This window comes from Tachysurus fulvidraco, chromosome 4 (genome assembly GCF_022655615.1).
Source record: "Tachysurus fulvidraco isolate hzauxx_2018 chromosome 4, HZAU_PFXX_2.0, whole genome shotgun sequence".
Classification (NCBI taxonomy): domain Eukaryota; kingdom Metazoa; phylum Chordata; class Actinopteri; order Siluriformes; family Bagridae; genus Tachysurus; species Tachysurus fulvidraco.
Window position 1 is genome coordinate 27,030,086 of NC_062521.1, and position 23,688 is coordinate 27,053,773.

Below are 23,688 nucleotides of genomic sequence, written 5' to 3' on the forward strand. Positions count from 1 at the left end.
GCCCTGCTTTATTATCAATGTGCCTTTGTCAGCTTCCTCTCACGCCTCGGAAGTGAATATCACCCACAACACTTGCATAACGGTCTACTTTCACAGGAGTGAGCAACATGCTTTACATTTAGAACAATGTGACTAAAATTAAACTGCATGGAAATGATGACAACAGGAGCAAAGGAAGTGTTTCAGATATTACTGAAACACAGAGAGCCCTACAGGGTCCTAAAGGTAGAGGATGTACTTCCATGTATTTGCTGATCACTTCAGGATAGACTTCAGGCAATCTTTCAGGCAGCTTCTTAGAAATCCACGAATTGCTGAATCAAAATTCTTGGAATTCGGGTTCATTTAAAAGAACCGATTCGTAAATTTGACTCGTCACGACTCAACATCGCTCTAACCAATCGTGGGATGGCAGACTCAGAGAGGGCGTGTTTAGTGTACAGTGTTGTGTTACGTGTTAGGGTGCGTGGGCGCGCGCGTTCGCGTGTGCGCGCGTATGTATGTTTGAGAGAGCGGAATTAGGTTGGAATAACGGAGCTACTGCTTGGACTGGAGGCTTTACATGACTGATCACCTGCTTTGTGAATGTATGGAGGCTTTTCAGCGGGATTCCCATCTTCCAGACGTATTAAATAGTTTGGGGATTTGGTGCCAATCCTAGGAGTTGACTTTTGGTTAGATTTTTGGTTTAATTTCCTGCATTAGAAGCGCTGGTTGGTCGGATGCCCAACTTGTACCCAAGTTCAAAAGTTGTCCTTTTTTTTTTGGCACATTTCTGAATTGATGAGTGACGTGAAACCGGGCCGCTTCATCCAGCCGCGACGCGCCGGCGACCCGTAAACGCAGTCGTTCACACGTCCAAATCTCTGTATCATGTCTTTAAGTAGAAGCATCGAGTGGGAGCACTTTGAGGAGAGGGAAAAGGCATCACGTTCGGGGCGCGGAAGCGCAGCCGGTTCTCGTGGAGCGTCCCGTGGAAACGGGAACGGATACGGCTCCGTGGCGAGTCCTGCGCACAGCGCGCACTGCAGCTTCTACCGGGCACGTACGTTGCGCTCACTCGCCGCCGAGAAGAAAGCACGGAAAGTGCGCTTCTACCGCAACGGAGACCGTCACTTCGAGGGCTTGGCGTATGCCGTGTCCGGGGACCGATTCCGCTCTCTGGATGCGCTGCTCATGGAGCTCACGCGCTCTCTGACGGACAGCGCGAGCTTACCGCAGGGGGTGCGCTGCATTTATACTATAGACGGCGCGAGGAAGGTTACCAGCCTGGATGAGCTTGTCGAGGGTGAGTGTGTGTGTGTGTGTGTGTGTGTGTGTGTGTGTGTGTGTGTGTGTGTGTGTGTGTGTGTGTGTGTGTGTGTGTGTGTGTGTACATCCAATAAAGGAACAGTTTGGCCAAAGAAAGCAAACGCACACAGTCTATAATTCAAAATTCAAAAGCACAAAATCATCATCTCAAGTGTTTTATTGCACAGTTAAAGAAGCAGCAACACTTTCCTCATACATCCTTAACTGTGCCTTTATTCTATGATTTATTGCGAGCATTGTTTACATCAGTAATGCGCCATGAGGCTCTAATGTGTTACGAATAATCCCTTAATTAACATCTAATCATCATCTAATTCATTTGATTGGCATGAAAACCTAGTTTCATTTCACTCAGCCAAGTTGTTTTGGGTTCCATCCATAAGAAATAGAGGTAACTGTCGATCATTATAAAGTTAGCTAACATCCACTGGCAGATTTGAATTGTCATTAATTTACTGAAACTAACCGTGCCGTTGTGTCTGTCTGTCCGTCTAGCAGAGTCTGGGTGACAGATGTGGGGTAAGTGGGCGGGGCTTATGCGGGGTAGGATTATGTGAGAGATTGCAGCAGTTTGTTAATCCAATCACACCAAGTTCATATGTCAGTTATTTTTTTTTATTTGTTTGTTTGGTAGTCAGTGTGCTACAACGTTAAAATGTGGAGCTTAAAAGCTTTCATGCATAAACAATTTTCATCTTCAACAATTCTATATTTTTTATACAGATTAACCAACGATTAAAACCAAAGCATTTGGACAATCAATTCCATTGATATGTTGCAGTACAGACTGATTTTATTTATTTATTTATTTATTTGTTTGTTTGTTTATTTATTTATTTGTTTGTTTGTTTGTTTATGCAAAAGTGTGTGTGTGTGTTTGGATGTGTGTGTGTGTGTGGGTGTGTGTGTGTGGGTGCGTGGGGGTGTGGGTGTCTGTGGGTGTGTGTGTGTTGTGAGTGGGTGTGTGTTGTGATGACTTCACACCCCAAAAAGAGCTCAACATGCTCGAAAAGGCTCAAAATGTATCTGCAGTCATATTGAAAAGTTGTAAATCCTCCAGATATCACAGAGTTTGCTCCATTTTGCATCTAATAAAATGTATACCCACATTACATGTAGTGAAATGCTATTTACTATTTTTCATCTATAAATTAGATATATTGTTTTTAAAAAAAAATAATAATAATAAATCTAAATAAAAATAGCTGATGTTGCACAATCAAAAAAGGGAACTGTAGCAAGAGCTAAATAGAGGCCAATGGGGCAAAAATCCCACTGCCTTATGTATGCACCAGGAGTCTGTTTATTATCCGAAAATCAGAAAGATATTTAATATGTTTATTACAATCAAGGTCATTTAAGGGAAAGGGGGATTACAGAGTGTACGATGTTCTACATCACTGAGCTTTTTCTCATGCTGAACCTGAAAAGGTGCGAATGTATGTGCTTTCATTTTAAAAATGCCTGAAGGTTTTAGTTTCAGTTGTTTCAGTTCCTTTGTGCGGTTTTTGAGCTGTAGTTCTGACAAGAAGAGTTGAGACAAGGACTGAAGTGCCACTGAAGGATTATAAAATGTATATTATACTATATTACCTTGAGGTTGTATGAGACTACAGCAGGTTTGGGAACTTATTCAAGACAAAAATATATAAAACAAATATATGGGTGAAGATAAGAGTTTTTTTTTTTTTTTAGATAATATAATAATCTATCTAAAACAAACATAAAAATAATATTCTTCAGTTGAGATTAAAAAAAAATGTACACATTAATGCTTAGTTGTTGAGTTAAGCTGAGACTAGAGCTCGAGTCTTTGACTCATAATGACTCTATTAATGTCCGGTTGAGTCGATTTGTGTCCAGGAAGCAGCTGTAAGTGCTGGTGAGTTTTTAACATGCATGCAGTTAAAGCAGAACGCTTACACAACTACAATTTCCAAATCCACATGGCACGCCGAGATCGATTTCGGCCTCCAGGGGTTAGTTCCATAAAGAGACTCCATGAGAGCTGTGATGATACTCATCCTGTTCGCCAGATTTAGGAAGCAAGGCCAATTCGTGTGAATGTGACGTGAGTCATGCAGATGGAGCGAGATTTGTTCAAAGCTAAAATCACAAACCAAAAGAGTAACATCTGAAAAGTGTGTGTGTGTGTGTGTGTGTGTGTGTGTGTGTTTTGGGGTGGGTGGGTGTGGGGGGCATCCTGGCTTCAGTTTTTTAATCAGTTTGCCTGCATAAAGGTTCTGTCACAGCAGTATGCAGTTTTTGTCTAATTGTCACTTCACAATCTAGGCTGTTTCCCAAAAGCATTATCTTACCCAGGGGAGAGAGAGAGAGAGAGAGAGAGAGAGAGAGAGAGAGAGAGAGAGAGAGAGAGAGAGAGAGGGAATACATTGCGATGCTCGCTCTACCGATTAACGACGCTCTCCGTGCCTGATCTCTCCTGTTTAATAATTATGCCTGAAGTAATTCACTAAAACAAACCCTTTAAGAACAATCGAATTTTTGGATCATTTCATTCTAAAGATGAATCATTGCACATTTATAAGCAAACATTCATCATTTTGCATAATACCATAAGCAGAGGAGAGATATTAATAATAAAATAATTGAAACATAACTAATTCATTGACTTGATAGATTTATCAATCATTGTTTATCACAGCGGGGGGAATGGTGGCTTAGTGGTTAGGATGTTCGCCTCACACCTCCAGGGTTGGGGGTTCGATTCCAGCCTCCGCCTTGTGTGTGTGGAGTTTGCATGTTCTCCCTGTGCCTTGTGGGGGTTTCCTCCGGGTACTCCGGTTTCCTCACCCGGTCCAAAGACATGCATGGTAGGTTGATTGGCATCTCTGGAAATTTGTCCTGAGTGTGTGTGCCCTGTGATTGGTTGGCACTCCGTCCAGAGTGTATCCTGCCTTGATGCCTGAGATAACGCCTGAGATAAGCACAGGCTCCCCATGACCCAAGGTAGTTCAGATAAAGCGGTAGAGAATGAATGAATGAATGAATGAATGAATGAATGCTTATCACAGCAGTCCATTTTCTACGTATTTACAGTGTAAAAAATGAAAGTATAGCGTTTCTTAACAAATCGTTATGTTTCTAATGACCGGACTGAACGATGTAGAGTGAGCGTGATCCATTCATGTAGTATAAATGACGTAAAGCACATTATTATAGTGTGAAATCTCAGCAGGATGTCGGTGCTGATGGGAAATACAGTAGAAGTACAGTGTTAGATTTATTTAGGAGATTAAAGCATGTATAGTAGAACAGAGCAGTGTTCATGTGTCTGATACAAAACACCAGTGTTGTGGGTTTGATTCTCAGTTCAGGTGTGAACTCGGGGATTGATTTTATTCACGGATTTGAAAATCCACACTCGAGTCATGTCGGATGTACAAAATAGATTCTGGATTCTGAAGTGTTTGGTAAGAGCAGCTGTGAAAGTAGTTCCGGCTGCAAGGCAAATCACGGGTTTATATCAATGCAGTTGATCAGGAATGTTATTGCTCATTGACAGGGACTGTACAGACATCACTGTCATCTTCAAATTAGAATAATTCCGCTTAATAATCATAGTTAAGTTGTAAAAGAAATGTTGCTATGGTAACACGTTCTGTGAAGAATCATTTGTAATTAAAGGTTTGAGTCAATTCCAGCACTGTAAAGAAGGTGAAGAAGTTCCTTGAAGTTTGCGTTTTCTCATCAGCATTTTTTTTGGTCTTCATGACAGAGGGAGAAAAAAGAAAAGGTAGCGAAAGACTGTTCGACTGATTAAACTAGCTAATTTTAGCGTTAGTTAATTTTTCAGTATTTAAATTTTATTGCATGTCTTTTTTTTTCCAAAGACTTCACTCACTCACTCACTCACTCACTCACTCACTCACTCATTCTCTACCGCTTATCCAAACTTCTCGGGTCATCTCAGGCGTCATTGGGCTTCGAGGCAGGATACACCCTGGACGGAGTGCCAACCCATCGCAGGGCACACACACACACACACACACACTCATTCACTCACACACTCACACACTACGGACAATTTTCCAGAGATGCCAATCAACCTACCATGCATGTCTTTGGACCGGTGGAGGAAACCGGAGTACCCGGAGGAAACCCCCGAGGCATGGGGAGAACATGCAAACTCCGCACACACAAGGCGGAGGCGGGAATCGAACCCCGACCCTGGAGGCGAACGTGCTAACCTCTAAGCCACCGTGCCCCCCTTCAAAGACTTCAGTCCATGTTAAAGCACAAAGCACAGACAGCAGCTGATCATCCACCGAGCTCATATATCGTATATCATGGTAACGACGGACAAAGGAGATGACAGTGCCACAGCTGATGCAGTTTAAAGATGAGTAAATGGGAAATCTCAGCTGGCCACCCGAAGAACACTAGTTTAATGAAACAGGGAAAAGGGTTTCTACTCGCTGTGGGAATTTCACACCTGAGCCCTGTGTCAATGACGCCTTTGTATCCCACAATCCCCAGTGTAACCGTAACAAGTTCCCGCCCCTTCCTTGTGTGTTAAACTGCTCATTTGTTTCACTCTTCTTCTCATCAGTAACCGTGACCCCAGCTGGAGCCGAGCGGCTAATTTAGCTTTTTATTAATTTGTCAGCTTAATAATAAATTAGCCCGGTGTCTTGGGAGTCTGTTCGCTTGTTATGTGGAAATGGAATGACTCTTTTTTATTATCATTCGACACATGAAGCTTTTAAAGTAGATTTATAGTTTAAAGCTTGAAACTCTGAAGAAACAGGAGAATATGTGGTTTAATTTGAACATGGAGGTTTGTTAAATGCTTAAAAGCCAATTTGGTGAAATTAGGATGAACTGTCACATTTACACAAGTTTAGCTTTCAGTAGTCTTTGACCCTTTCTACTAGTCTTTCCAGCGGATTAATCCAGCTTGAGGTGTTTTAGAATGTGATACCGGGTTAGGATTTTCAATTTTAAACCAAAGAGATTGATGCAGGAACGAGATATTTTTGTCTTTTTCCCCTCAGGTCCCTTGACAAAAGATTTATCTATTAGCTTTTGGCCATATTTTTCCGCTCGAAGTTCCACTCACAGGCTAGTTTGTCAGCATGATAATGTTTCACTATTAAAGGTGGGGTCTCCGTTGTTTGAGAAATGTTGGGCCGCCAAACAAAACAAAAACAAAACTAACGTAGCCAATGAGCAGAGAGGGGCGTGTCTTATTGAAACATTGACATGGAGGATAAAAAACTAAGAAAGAAAGCGAAGAAAGGCTTACGATAAGGCAAGAAGTAGGACCCGTGTTAATATAGGGTCAGCTTTCCAGCGCTGGAGAGAACTGAACATCTTCTGCTTTAAACGGAGATAGATGTTTATTAAACAAACTAGTCAACTAGCAACGTGTAAAAAAAGGTTGCCACCACACAGGCAGATAGAGGTGAAGTAGTGGTGTTCTGAGGTTTGTAGAGGTGTGGTGAGGTGTGGTGAGGTGTGTAGTGGTGTGTAGAGGTGTGTAGTGGTGTTCTGAGGTTTGTAGAGGTGTGGTGAGGTGTGTAGTGGTGTTCTGAGGTTTGTAGAGGTGTGGTGAGGTGTGTAGTGGTGTTCTGAGGTTTGTAGAGGTGTGGTGAGGTGTGTAGTGGTGTTCTGAGGTTTGTAGAGGTGTGGTGAGGTGTGTAGTGGTGTTCTGAGGTTTGTAGAGGTGTGGTGAGGTGTGTAGTGGTGTTCTGAGGTTTGTAGAGGTGTGGTGAGGTGTGTAGTGGTGTTCTGAGGTTTGTAGAGGTGTGTAGTGGTGTTCTGAGGTTTGTAGAGGTGTGTAGTGGTGTTCTGAGGTTTGTAGAGGTGTGTAGTGGTGTTCTGAGGTTTGTAGAGGTGTGTAGTGGTGTTCTGAGGTTTGTAGTGGTATTTCGAGGTGTTTAGATGTGTGTAGTGGTGTGGTTTGTAGAGTTGTTTTAAGGTGTGTAGAGTTGTGTAGAGGTGTGTAGAGGTGTGGTGAGGTGTATAGTTGTTTTCAGCGGTATGTAGAATTTTGGTTTGGAATACGCAATAAATACTTTCTCTTATACGTTTCAAAAGTAAACAACGATTAAAGCATTGAACCTGAAACACCGATCTTCATGATGACATAGATGTTCTGTTTTTAATGCCATGTGATAAGACGGCTGACGAGCTTTATCAAGAATGAAATGGGTTTATTAATGGAGGCATGATATGTGGAATTGCAAGAATTAGTAGAAATGCAACATGTGTATGTATGTGTATGTGTATGTGTAATGTCATGAATTGTCATCATGACACGTCTGAGAGAAATGTTAAAATGTGTAAGACAAGTCACTATATATGTCTTTATATTACGAGAGAGAGAGAGAGAGAGAGAGAGAGAGAAAGAGAGAGAGAGAGAGAATGCTAACCTATACCCCTTATCCTACCCGTAACATCAACCTTTGTAACTTTTATTGTCATGTCATTCTGCAGCAAAATACTCAATAGCTACATGACAGCTACTGTAGCTTATTATTGACTATCTAAACATCTATATTTCCTGTTTTTTTCTAGCGTTCTCGCTCCATTAGCACTTGTACAGCAAGGGTTTGGTGTTGGCACTCGCATGAGGAGATAAATCCACAGATTTAATATTTATATTTATGTGCTTTTAGTTGTTGTTGGTTGTTTTTCATCATCCGGTGCTCCAGCAAGTCTCTGTGTGACAAAGGTCCATTTTTAGAGCAGCTGCATGTGCCGTGGTGCCAAGCTGTGCCTACCCTTACACACACACACACACACACACACACACACACACACACACACACACACACACACACAAAGTAAACTTTCATCAGTTTCTTCAGCGGTGTAAATTAAAACCGTAGCATACAGCAATTTAAACCCTGCTTGCCTGACTAATGCAGACCTGATTGTTTTTCTAGAGAGAAATGCTTATTCATTCCTCCATCGATTTAGTCATCCCTTCTTGCGGTTTCCATTTACCATCAGAGTGTGGATTTGAGTAGGCCTTTGGGAAAGGGAGGGCTCGATTTAGCACTGTCCCCTTGGAATGTCGGTGAAAATAGTCGGGACGTCGGCCAACACCACGAGAGTATGAGAAGAGAAGAGAATAGAGAGGTGGCCTCAGCGTGCTCTGAATTCCACCCGGACACATGAACCGTATAAGAGGCTTGTTATACCCAGGGTTTCCCAAAGAAACGCACAAAGATAGCACTGAGTAATCGAAGTTGTGTGCCTCTGTGAGATAACATAGCCATTAAAACTTTCGATCACAGCTTTTGGAGCTGTTTTAGTGCATTCCAGAGATTATGGCAGGCTATATAAAGGCTCGTTTGGTTATCTGCAGCACAAGTCTTTCTGAAGAAACTTGATTAGTGGAATAAAGCTTGCGTGTAGGAAGCTGTGTGTCCTGGGATCAAATGCTGCCATGTTTTAATGCATGCGACTACAACATTCAGCAAAATAATAACAATATAATGTTATTGTGAACATGAGCTGCACTGATCAGAACACAAGAGTTTCAAGTTTCAAGTTTATTTTGTTTCTAAAGCACATTTTACACATCCGAAGTTTACCAGAGTAAACTGTTGTACATCCAGACATGAACAATGAAACAACAACAAAGCAAAAGACAACACACGCATTTCTAAACTGAGTTAAATGACAAGGAATAAAAATATGTGTTAAGACTAGATTTAGGGGGGAATGGTGGCTTAGTGGTTAGCACGTTCGCCTCACACCTCCAGGGTTGGGGGTTCGATTCCCGCCTCCGACTTGTGTGTGTGGAGTTTGCATTTTCTCCCAGTGCCTCGGGGGTTTCCTCCGGGTACTCCGGTTTCCTCCCCCGGTCCAAAGACATGCATGGTAGGTTGATTGGCATCTCTGGAAAATTGTCTGTAGTGTGTGAGTGTGTGAGTGAATGAGAGTGTGTGTGTGCCCTGCGATGGGTTGGCACTCCGTCCAGGGTGTATCCTGCCTCGATGCCCGATGAATGAATGAATGAATGAAAGACTAGATTTAAAAACAGTCAGTGTTGGGGTCATTCTCACTGACAAATCCAATGAATTCCAGCGCTTAGGAGCAGCAACTGCAAATGCTTTATCACTCCTATTGTATGCTTCATCCTTGCCTTAGGGACAGCTAAAAGCAAGTTATCCGTAGACCTAAAGGACCTTAATGGAGCATACGGTTTAATAAGGTCAAAAAGATAAGTTGGGGCCAGACCGTTCAAGGATTTATAGACAAACACTAAAACCTTGAAATCAGTCATAAAACACACTGGAAGCCAATGAAGAGAGAGTAGTCTAGGAGAAATATGATCACGCTTACTGCGCGTGGGAGAAAAACCTGGCTGACACCAATACAGAGGGCATTGCACTAGTCTTAAGGAGAAGAAATGAAGACATGTTTTAACTTTTCATGATAAGTCTTTGAATCAGAATCAGAATCAGGTTTATTGGCCTAGGCCATGTCCACACTAATACGTTTTCTTTTCGTCATACATTTTCGTTCCTTTCGTCCTCACCGAGACAGTGTTTAAAGTCAACGAAAACGTAGCTGTTGGAAGACGATCTCCAAAGCGGATAAATTCGAAAACGCAGTCTTCGCGTCTTAGTGTGGACCGTGAAGACGGAGGCTTCTGAATACTATGACGCATTTTAAGTCATGTGATGCCGTCGAAAGTAAATAAACGCCTAGCGGAAATGACCCAAGTCGAAGCTTTACTCATGCGCAGTAGGGAGATGTAAGCACTTTCATACGTTTCAGTGAGGATGAGCAACTTTTGGAAAACGTTTGAAAATGATAATGTGGACACGGAGCGTTTTTAGACGTAAACTCCGTTTTCAAATATATCCGTATTTAGTGTGGACACGGCCCAAGTGTGTTGATGTTGACACACACAAGGAATTTGGTTCCAGCTGTTTGTGACTCTCAAAAGTACAGGCATAAATAACATTATACTATACAAACTATACAAGACAATATACACAATACAATATAGACAGAGATACAATATAGACAGAATGAGTATTAAATACGTATATAGAATATGAACATAAAGTGCTATGTACAAAAAGTGTGGGAGTGTAGATAACAATATTGTGCAATTGTTATGATTCAGCCCGGACTTTGGCCACGTGCATGTTTGTTATTGTTCCTCGTCACGTGTTTGCCCTGTCCTTGTCTGCCCTGCCCTGTTTCCACGCCTGCTCCTAATTGTATCTGATTGTCTTGTGTATAAATGTGAGCCACGTTGCCGATGGCAGCGCGGAATCTACTGTTGTCTTTGTCCTGTCTCGTGTTCCCCTTTATTAAACCCTGTTTTGTTTTACTATCCTGCGTTTGGGTCCGCTTCCTGCCCCGCGTCATGACAGATACATTACAGCAATATTATGCTTTTTGTACTATATATATATATATATATATATATATATATATATATATATATATATATATATATATATAAGAATGATAAAGGTTTGGCCGTAGACAAAAGCCTTCGCTGATAAAAACTGGCATTATCAGCAGAGTTTACCAACAGAGAAACTCGAGTAAACACCGAAACAACGCACATCAATATCAACGAGAAATATGAGAAATTTGAAATATTGTACCCTGAAAGTCTTGAAATTTCTTTTACGATTAAAGAATCTAATCATATTTTCATGATGATTACAAGTTTGACTTATTATTATCTTATGAACTATATAACCTACAGTCTTATAAGGAATAATGGAGTGACTACCCCAAAGTTGATTGTTTTCCTTTCATAGGTATGTTTTATTGCACTTACACCGCAAAAATTTGTAATCGATTCTATAAAAAGCAAGTTGCAAGTAGCTACTGTTGCAGCATCAAACTATATTTTATAGCCCCGAGCCCGGATGAGAAAGAAGGAGGGTTATCCGTGGGGTGAAGAACCCTCAACCCATGAAACTACCTTTTGGTGCCAGAAATGTTGCTAGAAATAATTAATCCCTGAAAGAGGATGGATTTCTAAAAGAAGACCCCCATGATGCCTGGTAGGGAAAGTCATAGTAAGGGCTATCATCTCTATCAGAACCACTACAATCATGAGAACATGGAACCTCAGAATCATGAACAAGGACATAAAAACAATGCGAGTTGTTGCTGAGATGAAATTTTAGGTAACAAGGACTGGTTCCTTTTCAGAAGAGGCTTACCACAGGAGAACTGCTTCAGTTTTTGAGCCATGATAAAGTAGACAAACCTTAAAAAAGCCATGGATTATTCCAGCTTGCTTCTGTACCCAAAACAGAACAGAAGCTCAAACATGGACACCATACAGTGATTTGAGGAAGACAAAAAGAAGCAATGACCCTTGGATTGCTGGTTATTAACCAGAGCCTCCCACTCAGGACGTACTATTACCATTATGAATTCAATGCCAAGATTAGCAGCAACAACAGAGGTCTTGAGGAGATCATGGAGCTGTAAGGCCTGGGAAAGATGAGCGACGAAAGAAGTGTGGACTTGTGTGCCACAAGAAACCTGATCATTGTAGATTACAGCGGGTTAAAAGAGTTGTTTCCTCACCAACCTCTCCTGTGCTCCCTCTTGTGACATAAAGTATAAAAGTTTCTCTGGTTGATCTTGTAATGAAATCATAGAAGGTTCTAAGCAACCATATCAGGAAGGTGAGAACACTAACATAAAAAATGAATATGTAGAGGAACTCATTAAGAACGATATTGGGAAGAAACAGTTCTGGAAGGTGGTGGGTTGCTTAGATGGGTTGCATTTCACAAAGTGTTCTATTCCTCTTACACCACAGTCATGTGCCTGCAATCAAAAATAATTAATGTCAGATCGTTCTTTTAATTCATTTAGAGTTGCTTCCATCGCCACTTTTTTATATGGCGCATGTGCTTTGCTAGTTCCTGTGAATGAGCTGTTACTATAGCATGTGCCATTCTTTCGTATGAGTGCATTGCCAATGTTTATATAGATATTGCACAGCCCTAACTCTCACCCTTCTTCTTCTCCGCATGCTCAACAGGTGAGAGCTACGTCTGTGCCTCCAACGAACCCTTCCGCAAAGTGGACTACACCAAGAATGTGAACCCCAACTGGTCTGTGAACATCAGGGCCGGCATGTCACACTCTCTCTCCTCTTTGCCTCTACTAAAGAATGAGCTGAGGGAGCGAGAAAACAAGGACTTCATTCGTCCCAAGCTGGTGACGGTGATCCGGAGCGGTGTGAAGCCGCGTAAGGCCGTGCGCATCCTCCTGAACAAGAAGACAGCACACTCGTTCGAGCAAGTGCTCACAGACATCAGCGATGCCATCAAGCTGGATTCAGGAGTGGTCAAGAGACTCTACACGCTGGAGGGAAAGCAGGTAGGGGGATAAATTAGGCATCTGTTAGCTGTTGTCAATCAATATTTTGTAAAAAGCTCTCCAGAAGGAATACCGCTGGTCTCAAACCTTTAGGAAGATTCCCATGTTTTTGAGGTTTCCTCTAGGTACTCAAGTTTCCTCCCGCAGTCCAAAGACATGCATTATAGGCGGATCTAAATTTTCCGTAGTGTGTGTGGATTGGTACCCTGCCCGTGGGATCCCCTGAGTCCCCCGAGATAGACTTCAGATTTTTTGTGACTCTGTAGGACATGTGGTACAAAAATGGGTGGATGGATGCATGGAAGGAAGAATGAATAGATGGATGGAAGGATGGAACTTAAATAAATTATAAATGACTTAACCATAATGTTAAAGGGCCATCAGTGGCTCTCCAGCAATCTTGTGGTATAAATTATTCAGTACAAGAAACAGTCAACCTCTGCATCCCAATTCGCTTACTATCTGTCCTAAATAGTTCACAAGATTAGAATTAGTGTGTCTCAAATTGTCGTATGTTGAATCAAGTATCTCAGAGTTCTGTCAGGACCACTTTGTCACAAGGGAATTAGATGATATACATAGTTAGTGTTGGCGGTATGGTTCTGTTCTGGGCAAGAGTCCATGTGCATGGACAGAGCGGGGAGAGCAGCGACTAGAAAATAGAATAGACCCCCTCTAACAGAACCACTAGCATGCATAGTATTGATAATCTCACTTACACGTTTTTGGAAAGTAATAAATGAATGGATAGATAGATAATCAAATAATTAGAGAGAGGGAGAGAGAGAAAAATATGTGGAGATTTAAGACGTAAACTGGTACAGCGAACACGGGTTCCGGCGTGGTGGAGTCGGGGTGGAGGAGGGAGTTTAGACCGCGGCAGCAGCGAAGCGCTGAACGGCTCTATGAATGGGAATTTAAATGGTCGGGTAATACGGATGTCGTAACCGGATTGGTGCGCGTCGTGGACAGCTGATTAACAGCTGATGCACGCTTGACGACGTGGCCTGCCAGAACTAACGCTATGATTGATTTATCCAGATGGTCAGATATTTCCAGAGATTTTAAAGTGTGGCTTTTTATTGTGTGGATCTGTGGTCAGTTTTTCAGCTCATACTGCCCACAATTCCTTGAGAGGTGTAGGAGGAGTTAAGTGACAGATTGCTTCACTGGTAGCTTTATCATTTGAAATGTTGTCTCATTTCACTGTGTACATTTCCATTTCCATTATTTAGCAGACACTCTTATCCAGAGCGACTTACATTTTATCTCATTTTTATACAACTGAGCAATTGAGTGTTAAGGGCCTTGCTCAGGGGCCCAGCAGTGGCAGCTTGGTGGACGCAGGAATCAAACTCACAACCTTCCAATTGGTAGCCCAACACCTTAACCACGGGCTACCACATCCCCTGTGTACTGCAACAGCTATATATGGTTGAAATGACAATAAAAGCTTCTTGACTTGATTTACTTGTAATATTAATGCTACATATGAACCTTTTGGGAAACGTAACCACAGATGGCTAAAATGGATCCAGAGATTTTGGGCCTCATTTCTTCAGCCATTCAGTAAAACTAAACTGAAGTACTGTGTTATTTGTTAGACTGCGAACAATCTTATTAGTCTCTTTATGCAGAAATTGACTCATGGGATACAAACGATTCAAAGATGGCTATGAAATGGAATATATATTTAGTCATTAGTGGTAGGAGAACAAAAGACGTCAGACGTCAGGCAGGATCAGAATCACAGTTACAGGCCAAAAAGGAGAACCACAAACAGGACAAACAAAGTGGGTGAAAAAATGAACTCAAAATAGATACAGAACAAACAGAACCTTTGCAGGAATGTGAGGATCGGAAATAGTCACATGAACAAATTGAGCAGATTGCTAAGATTGTCTGTTTGTGTGTGCGCATGTATGTTTGTGTGCTTTAGGAAGTGTAGTCTGGGGTGGACATATTTGTCAGCAGTGGTGCATTCTGGGAAAGTTTACAGGCACGGTTGACCAGATCCAATTTCTCCAGTTCAATAAATAAATAAATAAATAAATAAATAAATAAATAAACAAACAAATAAATAAATAAAGGAAGCACAAAAAACTGATGGGATTGACTAAGACCATACAGAAAATTCTGGAATGTGTAAATGATATTTGCCGTGGGGGAGTGTTGAGTTAAGAGGCATGTGACACAGGCATTATTTACATTGAGATCATTCAGCCTTATGCATCAGCAGCTGTTAATGGCCACCTGGTCCCTCTTTCACTCCGCGTTCTCTTGAATGGACATTATCTCCACACGGGAGGCGTCAAAATAGGATTCTAGTCAGGCATGATTTGGAAAAAATGATGACTTTACAAATGATGACTTATGGGCTATAAAAGATGTCCACAGAAGATTGGATTGAAAATTTGGCAACGTGTGCGTTGGTGTGTGTTCATGCGACTGCATCCTAATGCATGTTTATATCTCGTAAATATTTCAGGAAACGTGTATCCGCGTCGTTCCGAAGCGTACAAGAGAAACTGAGAGCTGCACTGCAGCATCCTGCAGTGAGAAGGGGGGTACACACACAGATGGGATTGAAATGACTCACAAAATAACAAGCGGAAGAACTCAGGCATGACACGGGAGCTGTGTTTTATTCCCAGATGAGTTTTTTTATACAGTATTTTTTTATAGCCTTCTTTTGTTCTGCATGAGCTCATTCGTTCTGGAAGGAAGAAATAAAACACTTAAGGGATTAGCTCACGAAAATTTGTGGCTAGTTAAAGTAAGACATTTCAAATGGCCCTTGACCAATCAGATTAGTGCTCTGGAGCCGAACGTTGTATAATTCAGATTATTATACAAAGATTTGAACTTGTAGTTTATGGAGGAACTCATCTATTGGCTTATTACACATGACTTAACTTTAATATGTCATAATTTTAACTTTTTGTCATTTTAAATCTTTTCTCTGAGATGCCTGGCCTTAGTCTCGATAGCAATCGACAGATTCGGTTGTCTCAGTGTTAGAGCGTGCGGTTTTTATGTGATTTTGCTCCTTTATCATCGCCACCCTTATCTCCCGACAAACTAAGATAATGTAGCCATCACCAACCTAATGTTATTCAAGTACGCAGATGTCGAGCAGAATCTTGGTTTAGTACAATACGATACGATATGATACGATGCGATACGATACCTGAACGTGTGTATGATACGTAGCTTCATTTTTGGGTTATCGTCAGGGGCGTTGCTAGGGATAGAAGGGATGCTACCTGAGACTATGACTCAACAACAGTTAGGTTATTATTACCACACCAACTCTTCCAGTGAATAAATGAATAGACGAATGAGAACTGTCCAATGGCTGTGTATTAACAACAGTGCCACCTGCTGACCAGAATAGGTACTGTTCTGTTCTGTTTAACAGCTCAACAGGAAAGTTTGAAAACTGTGTACAGCAGAATGAAATTGTAAAATAAGCCCTAACCGACAGATGTCTTTCTTGTACTGGGGGGTCTTGTACTTTAATTGTGATGGTAAATGTTTACAGTCTTCAAAAGACCAAGGACATTTTTTTTACAGTACTTAAGATTAAGGTGCGGGGGGCACGGTGGCTTAGTGGGTAGCACGTTCGCCTCACACCTCCAGGGTCGGGGTTCGATTCCTGCCTCCGCCTTGTGTGTGCGGAGTTTGCATGTTCTCCCCGTGCCTCGGGGGTTTCCTCCGGGTACTCCGGTTTCCTCCCCCGGTCCAAAGACATGCATGGTAGGTTGATTGGCATCTCTGGAAAATTGTCCATAGTGTGTGATTGTGTGAGTGAATGAGAGTGTGTGTGTGCCCTGTGATGGGTTGCCACTCTGTCCAGGGTGTATCCTACCTTGATGCCCGATGACGCCTGAGATAGGCACAGGCTCCCCGTGACCCGAGGTAGTTCGGATAAAGCGGTAGAAAATGAATGAATGAATGAAAAGATTAAGATGCATAAGCCCCCGAAGCCCCACCCTCGCAACACCACTGGTTACCACCATTGCAGGTTTTTGACTAACTTGGCTCAGATGCATGTGAGCTTTAGGCAGCAGGAGATTTAATAATGAAACATATGCTGTTTTATGCTGATGTCAGCAGTATTGTTTTAAAGTTCCAGGCAGCCACAAGAAGCAAATCTGACTCATGCATTGCCGACTTAACCTGCCGGAATTATGGGAAACAATCACATGGAAGAAGAGTTGTACTTCTGCATGTTTGTGCTGGGGGATTGAACATTTCAGCAAAATTTCAAGGTTTTAAAAACATCAAATCAAAGCGAGTTTTTAAAAATGCGATATAAAGTAAGCATTGTTGCATTTTAATAAGTAAACTAAAATGATGTCCTGTGATAGGGTGATGAATATGGAGCTTATGCTGCAGATATGATGCGAAAAGTGATGATTGTGCAAATCTCAAAGGCAGGAAAGCCCTTGTGACACAAACACTGTGACTCAGACCCTGTAAAATATGTATAAATGCTTCCTGAGATAAACCACATTGAGGGTAAAAGGGTAATAAAAGTTTGAGAGGAAACGAGATAAATCTCTAAGCTTAAAAAATCTCCTTAATTCATCTTACGGAGGTGTGGCCTCTGTGTCTGTCTCAGTGAAGGAGGTGTGGCCTCTGTGTCTGTCTCAGCGAAGGAGGTTTGGCCTCTGTGTCTGTCTCAGTGAAGGAGGTGTGGCCTCTGTGTCTGTCTCAGCGAAGGAGGTGTGGCCTCTGTGTCTGTCTCAGTGAAGGAGGTGTGGCCTCTGTGTCTGTCTCAGTGAAGGAGGTGTGGCCTCTGTGTCTGTCTCAGCGAAGGAGGTTTGGCCTCTGTGTCTGTCTCAGCGAAGGAGGTGTGGCCTCTGTGTCTGTCTCAGCGAAGGAGGTGTGGCCTCTGTGTCTGTCTCAGTGAAGGAGGTGTGGCCTCTGTGTCTGTCTCAGCGAAGGAGGTTTGGCCTCTGTGTCTGTCTCAGCGAAGGAGGTGTGGCCTCTGTGTCTGTCTCAGTGAAGGAGGTGTGGCCTCTGTGTCTGTCTCAGCAAAGGAGGTGTGGCCTCTGTGTCTGTCTCAGTGAAGGAGGTGTGGCCTCTGCTCTCAGTCTCAGTGAAGGAGGTGTGGCCTCTGCTCTCAGTCTTAGTGAAGGAGGTGTGGCCTCTGAAAACCTGTGTCTGATTGAAAACCATCCATTTTACAAAGCAAAACTGGGTGAAATACTGGTTTCTTTTTAGTTTTTTCTTCCGATATTTTTAATTTAACATGAAAGTAGCCTCTAGTATTTTGTACCAGACAGGAAGTCTCCAGTGCTACGTGTGCCACAGTTTCTCTAATAACTTCAAGAGAGTGAGATAAATAATAGATAAAGCTGCATTAACATGAGTGATTACAGAACCGAACTTGTTCTGTGGACGTGGAACACTACTGGTGTGGTGCAGGAGAAATAAAACAGTCCAGGACATGCTGGTGTTGGGAAATAACCGATTTCAGAGGGACATCAGTAACAGAAGAATGACAGTGACGTAACACAATCGTACAATTTTCACATCACTTTCTGCATTTAGTGTCTTTACTGCTATTATTATTACTGCTATTATTATTTATTATTATTTCTTCATATTTCGTATTCATTTTTATTCATTTCCTAGGTTGGTATTCATTCAAATAAATAATATATATAATCAGTTCACTTCAATTCAATTGTATTTATTTGTATAGAACTTTTAACAATGAACATTACACAAAACAGCTTTAGAGGATAAAGCATAAAAAGATTAATACAAATGTTAAAGTTTACATTTCAATTTTATTTTTATTGAGCAAACCAGAAGCTACACTGGCAAGGAAAACGTCCCTGGAATTACATTTATATATATGGGTCAACGTGTCTTAACTTGGGAATGTGAGACATTCCTGTGCTTGGATCAGCATGGAGTTTGAGGCATTTCTACTTGTCACACACAATTACAGCAGACTCTTCCTCACGGTTGGGAGGATGCTCCGAGGCGACGTCTCTTAAAACTAGGCCACCAAAACACTCGAAGCACAAAGGGATGTCTGCTGTACAGATCCTTCTAGCTAAAGGCACTGTTTCTCTTTTGCAGATCAGACACACAGTACAGGAAATCTGCATACATTATAAATTATATAAACATTTACATGCACTAACTTATTCTATCTGAGAGTCATACAGTACAGCGGTCAGACAACATATTACACCCAAACTGTTTAATGCAAGCCGTGTGTAAAAAAAAAACCTACTGGTAGTTACTGTATTTAGCATGCCAGGATGCTAACAGAAAGGCTAGTGAACTGCCATCTGTTTCTGATCATTCTGAGGCCAGGAGGAGGAGGGAACGAGACCTCAGCTGGACTCCCTGCTGAGACTCCATCCAGCTCTGTGGTAATTAGATCCAAAGACTGCAAGGGCGGATTTCAGCTGCAGCTGGCAGGTGGAAGGCACCAAGGCTAACACAGCTCTGCTAATACAACACATTCTCAGTCTAACGGCACTCTAGATTACAGCCAAGCACTAATGTAGCACAACTTTTTTTTTCTTTTAATGGCCCTGTTTTACATCTCAAAGCTGTGAGAAACGTGCTAGAGGGTTAGGATTCTTGTAGCCAACTATGGAGTGTATATATATATATCTCGCTAGAAGATATGGTGTTTATGGTGTTTATGGTGATGGTCTGTAAATTCAGAACGTAAAGGCAATAGTTTCCGAACCTTTAACATTTTACCTTTATTTTTTTTTCAATTAATTCCTAAAACACAAAGGTTACAAATCCATATTAGTAGCACAATTGTAGCCTCAATACTCTTGGAAAAAATAGAGTCCGAGATATTGCTCTGTAGGGTTTGGGTTAATAGAATTTAAATGCGTTAATTAAAAGTGTTTTCATTTTACAATGATTATTTTATTACTTTTATAGCTTCAGTCCGTTCCCATCTGGCTCTAAATTATTGATCAGTATGTCAGGGGTTCAAGTTCATGTTCCTACTGTTGGGGCCCTTGAGGAAGGCCCTTATCCCTCTTTTCTCCAGATTATACTGTTATCCAGAATATCAGCACAGCTTCTACGGAATTACAGCCACAATCATTATTCAGTATAACTACACGATTTTTACAACAGTTCTATACATTAACCTCGATCGATTAAGTGACATTTCAGACACAATATGGACAAGAGTTCTGCTTATTTTTGCTCTGTGAAAGGAAATAGATCCCGAAGAGCCTACACTCAGTTTAGAGCTTATTATAGTAAATCTATACCTTTTTACAGAGCTCAAACCAATCAGGTTAGTGGACAGGAGCTAACAGTTGTATATACCGGATCACTATAATTCTGGAATCTGATTGGTTTAAATGGTGTTGGATCTTTTTCCCTAACAGCAGCTCTCGCTGATGGTATCGTTTCTATAGTAGTAACTCAGTCTTGTATAGCAGATGCTAAGAGCAGTAAACAGTATAAAATGGTATTTAATAAAGACCGACATTAATGGAATGAGTCTTCAGTGTTAGCACAGAGGACACTGTGTGTTCTGGTTTCTCTGTTAGTTTTTCAAGAGAGAGGAGAAAAAAAGAGTCTGTTTATAAGTCAGTGCTATAACGGAAGTGATACCAGGAGCAACATTCGCTGTCACTAGAAACACATGAAATTTGACCTTCACCTGTAAACAAATGAGCAGCAGGATCTATGTGCGACGTTGAGCAGGATCCATGTGGGGGGGACATGGTAGTGATGGTTTTAACATACTGATCAACCTACTGATTACTTTCCTACAACTGCACACTGCGAAAGTGGATTATTTCTTACCTACGGTGTATATTTACAAGAAACCTAAACAAAATATGGGAACGAACCTGGAATTCATCCATGAGGGCCTTTCTGTCACAGCTCTAATCTTCTCTAATCCATTAAATATTTTCAACATTGTGGAATATTGAATGACAGATGATGTATTTGCCAAACTTTTGGTGATGAATCGTGTTGTAGCCTGCATTACACTTGCTCTCCACTGGCCTTCTTGTGATTAGCGGCTTATGGCTGCTGTTGACATGCTAATAGAGTCTGTAATGATTTTAGAGGAGTGAATGAGGACACAGGGTTGATCTCTAGGGGAGTGACAGCAGGGATGCTTGGGGCAAAAACTCGTAAAGATTTTAGAGCAGCAGGAAGACACGAGTGGACGGGAGAGGGCATTTAGTATTTATTTGCTATTTTATGTAGGAAATTTATGTTTTTTTTTCTTTTACAGGAAATATTTCACATCCGCCATTTTCGATTTGTCTTTATGAAGGAATATTCGAAATGAAATCTAGCTTAAATTCAACAGCTTCAAATTCCACTCCACCAAATACACTCACAACATAACAGCATCTAATCAACTAATCAAATAATTTCTTACTGTGAAGCTTACTACAGACAAATGATTGTATGAGATAATGAAGAAAGAACGAAAGAAAGAAAGAAAGAAAGAAAGAAAGAAAGAAAGAAAGAAGGAAAGAAAGAAAGAAAAGAGTAGTATATATATATATAATTTATTTTTTAAGTATATTAATATTTATCATCACCATTATGTGTGTCAACACATGATGAAGCATCGTGTTTGGTGCAGCCATTGGAAGGTGACATTATTTTTGGACAGGTTGATGATGTTAGTGCGGTCTGACAACACGACTCAGCACTCTGTGAAATCAAAGCTGATGTGCTGCTCTCCATTCCGTCGCCTCCTTATCGGCTTTTCCACAAGTACGACCTCGCAGAGTTCACTAAAGCATGCCAGTGATGGCGAGTAATGATTATTTCCCTCTCGCTCAAAATAACACCACGTTTTGTTTGATCGCTAAAGCCGTGTGTCTCGGTAGCTCTTTTGTGCTCGAGCTTTCGTCTTGGGGAAAGCGATAAAAAAAAAAAAAAGATAGAGGTGTGATGTGAAATCTCTCCCAGAATCACGCCAGCAAGTGATGAGTCACTCAGAACCGCTAGCTGCGAAATGAAAATACTTCAAACCTCAACAGCCTCCAGAAAGAGACTCATCTTTCTTGCATATTTTAATTTTATTTTCATGTATTTCTCATCCAGCGGAGCTAAATTAATCTGTTAATTAGCCAGCCTGAGTTTACTTGGTTGATAGTAAGTATACTTTATATAAAGTATACAAATATATAAGTAGTATATAAAAGTATATAAATTATACTTTTGATAGTAAGTATACTAAGTATAGTCTTTTATTCTCACAGAAATTTCTTATGGTGCGTACTTCACGTCGTGTCGGAAAGATTGTATTTATTTAGCGCACATGAACGCCACCATAGCATCTTAATTACGTTGGAAAAAAAAAATTTACCTTAGAGTTTGGAGTTTCTGAGCATGTCAGTAAGAAAACTCAATGGATACAAAGTCTGAAGTTGACGGTAAATTTGTTGAAATTGAATGTTTACTCGCCCGAGTAGCTGTACAGTAGGATAGGAATGGGTTGCGATATGATATTGTTTTGTTGTAAATTGTCTAAAAGTACAGTATAATTTTTTTTTTGTAGTTCATAAGCTAAGGTACACCTCTTCAAGAATGCACCTCAAGCTTTAATTTCGCCTTTCCAACTTAAATACGAACCTTGCAAAAGTACTTGAACACACAGTTATTCTGAATTTTACATTTGTCCTCAGCTTGGTTCAGCTAATTTTGGAAATGGTGTCCTGAAAAGCGTTATGAAACACTGGGCTTAAGGCAAGACTGCACCCTGGATCTACTGCAGAACACCAGCACACTCACTTTCACATCTAGGGGCAGATTATCTTGGTGAATCCACCTACTTGCATGGTTTTAGGAGGTTAGGGGAAACCAGAGAACCTGGAAGAAACCCATGAGGGCAGAAAACCAAGTTCTGGAAGGTATCAAGGACTCTGGAGATGTAAGTAGGCAATGGCTGCTATGCCACCTTGCCACATAGTTTTATTAGGGTTATGCATATTACACAACGTAAGGAGGTAGAAAGCCTTTTAATGTTTCCACTTTAAACGGAAAGGATATGGAGATGACCAAAGGTGAGAGTATGCCAAAAGCAAAGCGTATAAACATTAAGCAGTTGCAATATTATGAATCTTGTGCAAATAACAGAATAATAGCACAAACGCAAACAATAACAGGGCAGAAAGTGAGTGGGTGGTGCAAACGGACAAAGACCGAGGATGGCAAGGAATGGCCCTGTAATATTTGCCAGTTGGCCGAAGGACAAAGACACGTTGCCAAGTCCATCCATCTAGCTCTGTGGTGCTGTCATAGGATGTTAGGGTGAAGCCAGGAATATGTGAAAAGCAAACAATAGCAGTTTATCATTTCACAACAAAATGAAAGCCAAAGTCAAATTTCATCAAGTTTGTTTAGAAGGACTGAACTTCACAAAGGTGTGGGTTTTGGTCCAAGTTAAGTTAGCTTTGCTTCTGATTTATTTGCTTTTCTTTATTAGCCACATCCACCACAACTGCAAGGGTTGCTCAGTCTGGCAAGGTTTATGGGTGAGAGTGAGGGTTCCAGGTCTGTCTGGAGAATGTTCTGTGTAGCAACAGCCTTCTAATTTGTTTTGGCTTAGTCCAGAACACATCAGAAACTTTAAAAGAATAGCGCAGTTTGATGGATCGACTGGTTACTGCGTATCTCTATATGCAATATCTACTTTTCATACGATAAATCACATCTGATTTTCCAAAGTTGTGATTAAAATTTGTTTTGGCCAGCTTACATTTTAACTATCAAGCATAAATTTGTTTTTTTTGGCAAAAACATTCAAGGAGTACCAAAGGGGTCTGAAAGACATTTTTTAAACCAAGTCTTCAAATTGTTAGATTTCAGTAGTACTTTAACAGTGTTTTAACTTTATCACACTGGGACTATAAGTCTTCTCTTACTTTTGAGCCTCAAAAAAATCTCTTAAAGCTTGACATTATTTATTACATCTACCTCAGTGAACACAAAAGTTACATAAACTTTGGTCCAGCTTGGTTCCCTTCCCTCATTGGC

At 41.1% G+C, this 23,688-nt stretch overlaps 1 protein-coding gene across 9 annotated transcripts in view; it reads left to right on the plus strand.

Annotated features, from left to right (window-relative positions):
• The first annotated feature begins 428 nt into the window (after positions 1–428).
• dclk2a (doublecortin-like kinase 2a) overlaps positions 429–23,688 on the plus strand; it is a 63,854-nt gene continuing 40,594 nt past the window's right edge. For 4 of the 9 annotated variants that reach the window (XR_007140407.1, XM_047812549.1, XM_047812541.1 and 1 more), the window contains exons 1-2: positions 431–1,288; positions 12,326–12,666. Coding sequence is in view for 8 of the 9 variants with exons in the window: in XM_047812549.1 (XP_047668505.1) it covers positions 874–1,288; positions 12,326–12,666 (756 nt within the window). In the remaining variant the exon portion in view is untranslated. Of the gene's footprint in view, positions 1,289–12,325; positions 12,667–23,688 lie in introns of all 9 variants that reach the window. The other 5 variants (XM_047812543.1, XM_027177776.2, XM_047812544.1 and 2 more) reach the window with 4 other exon arrangements.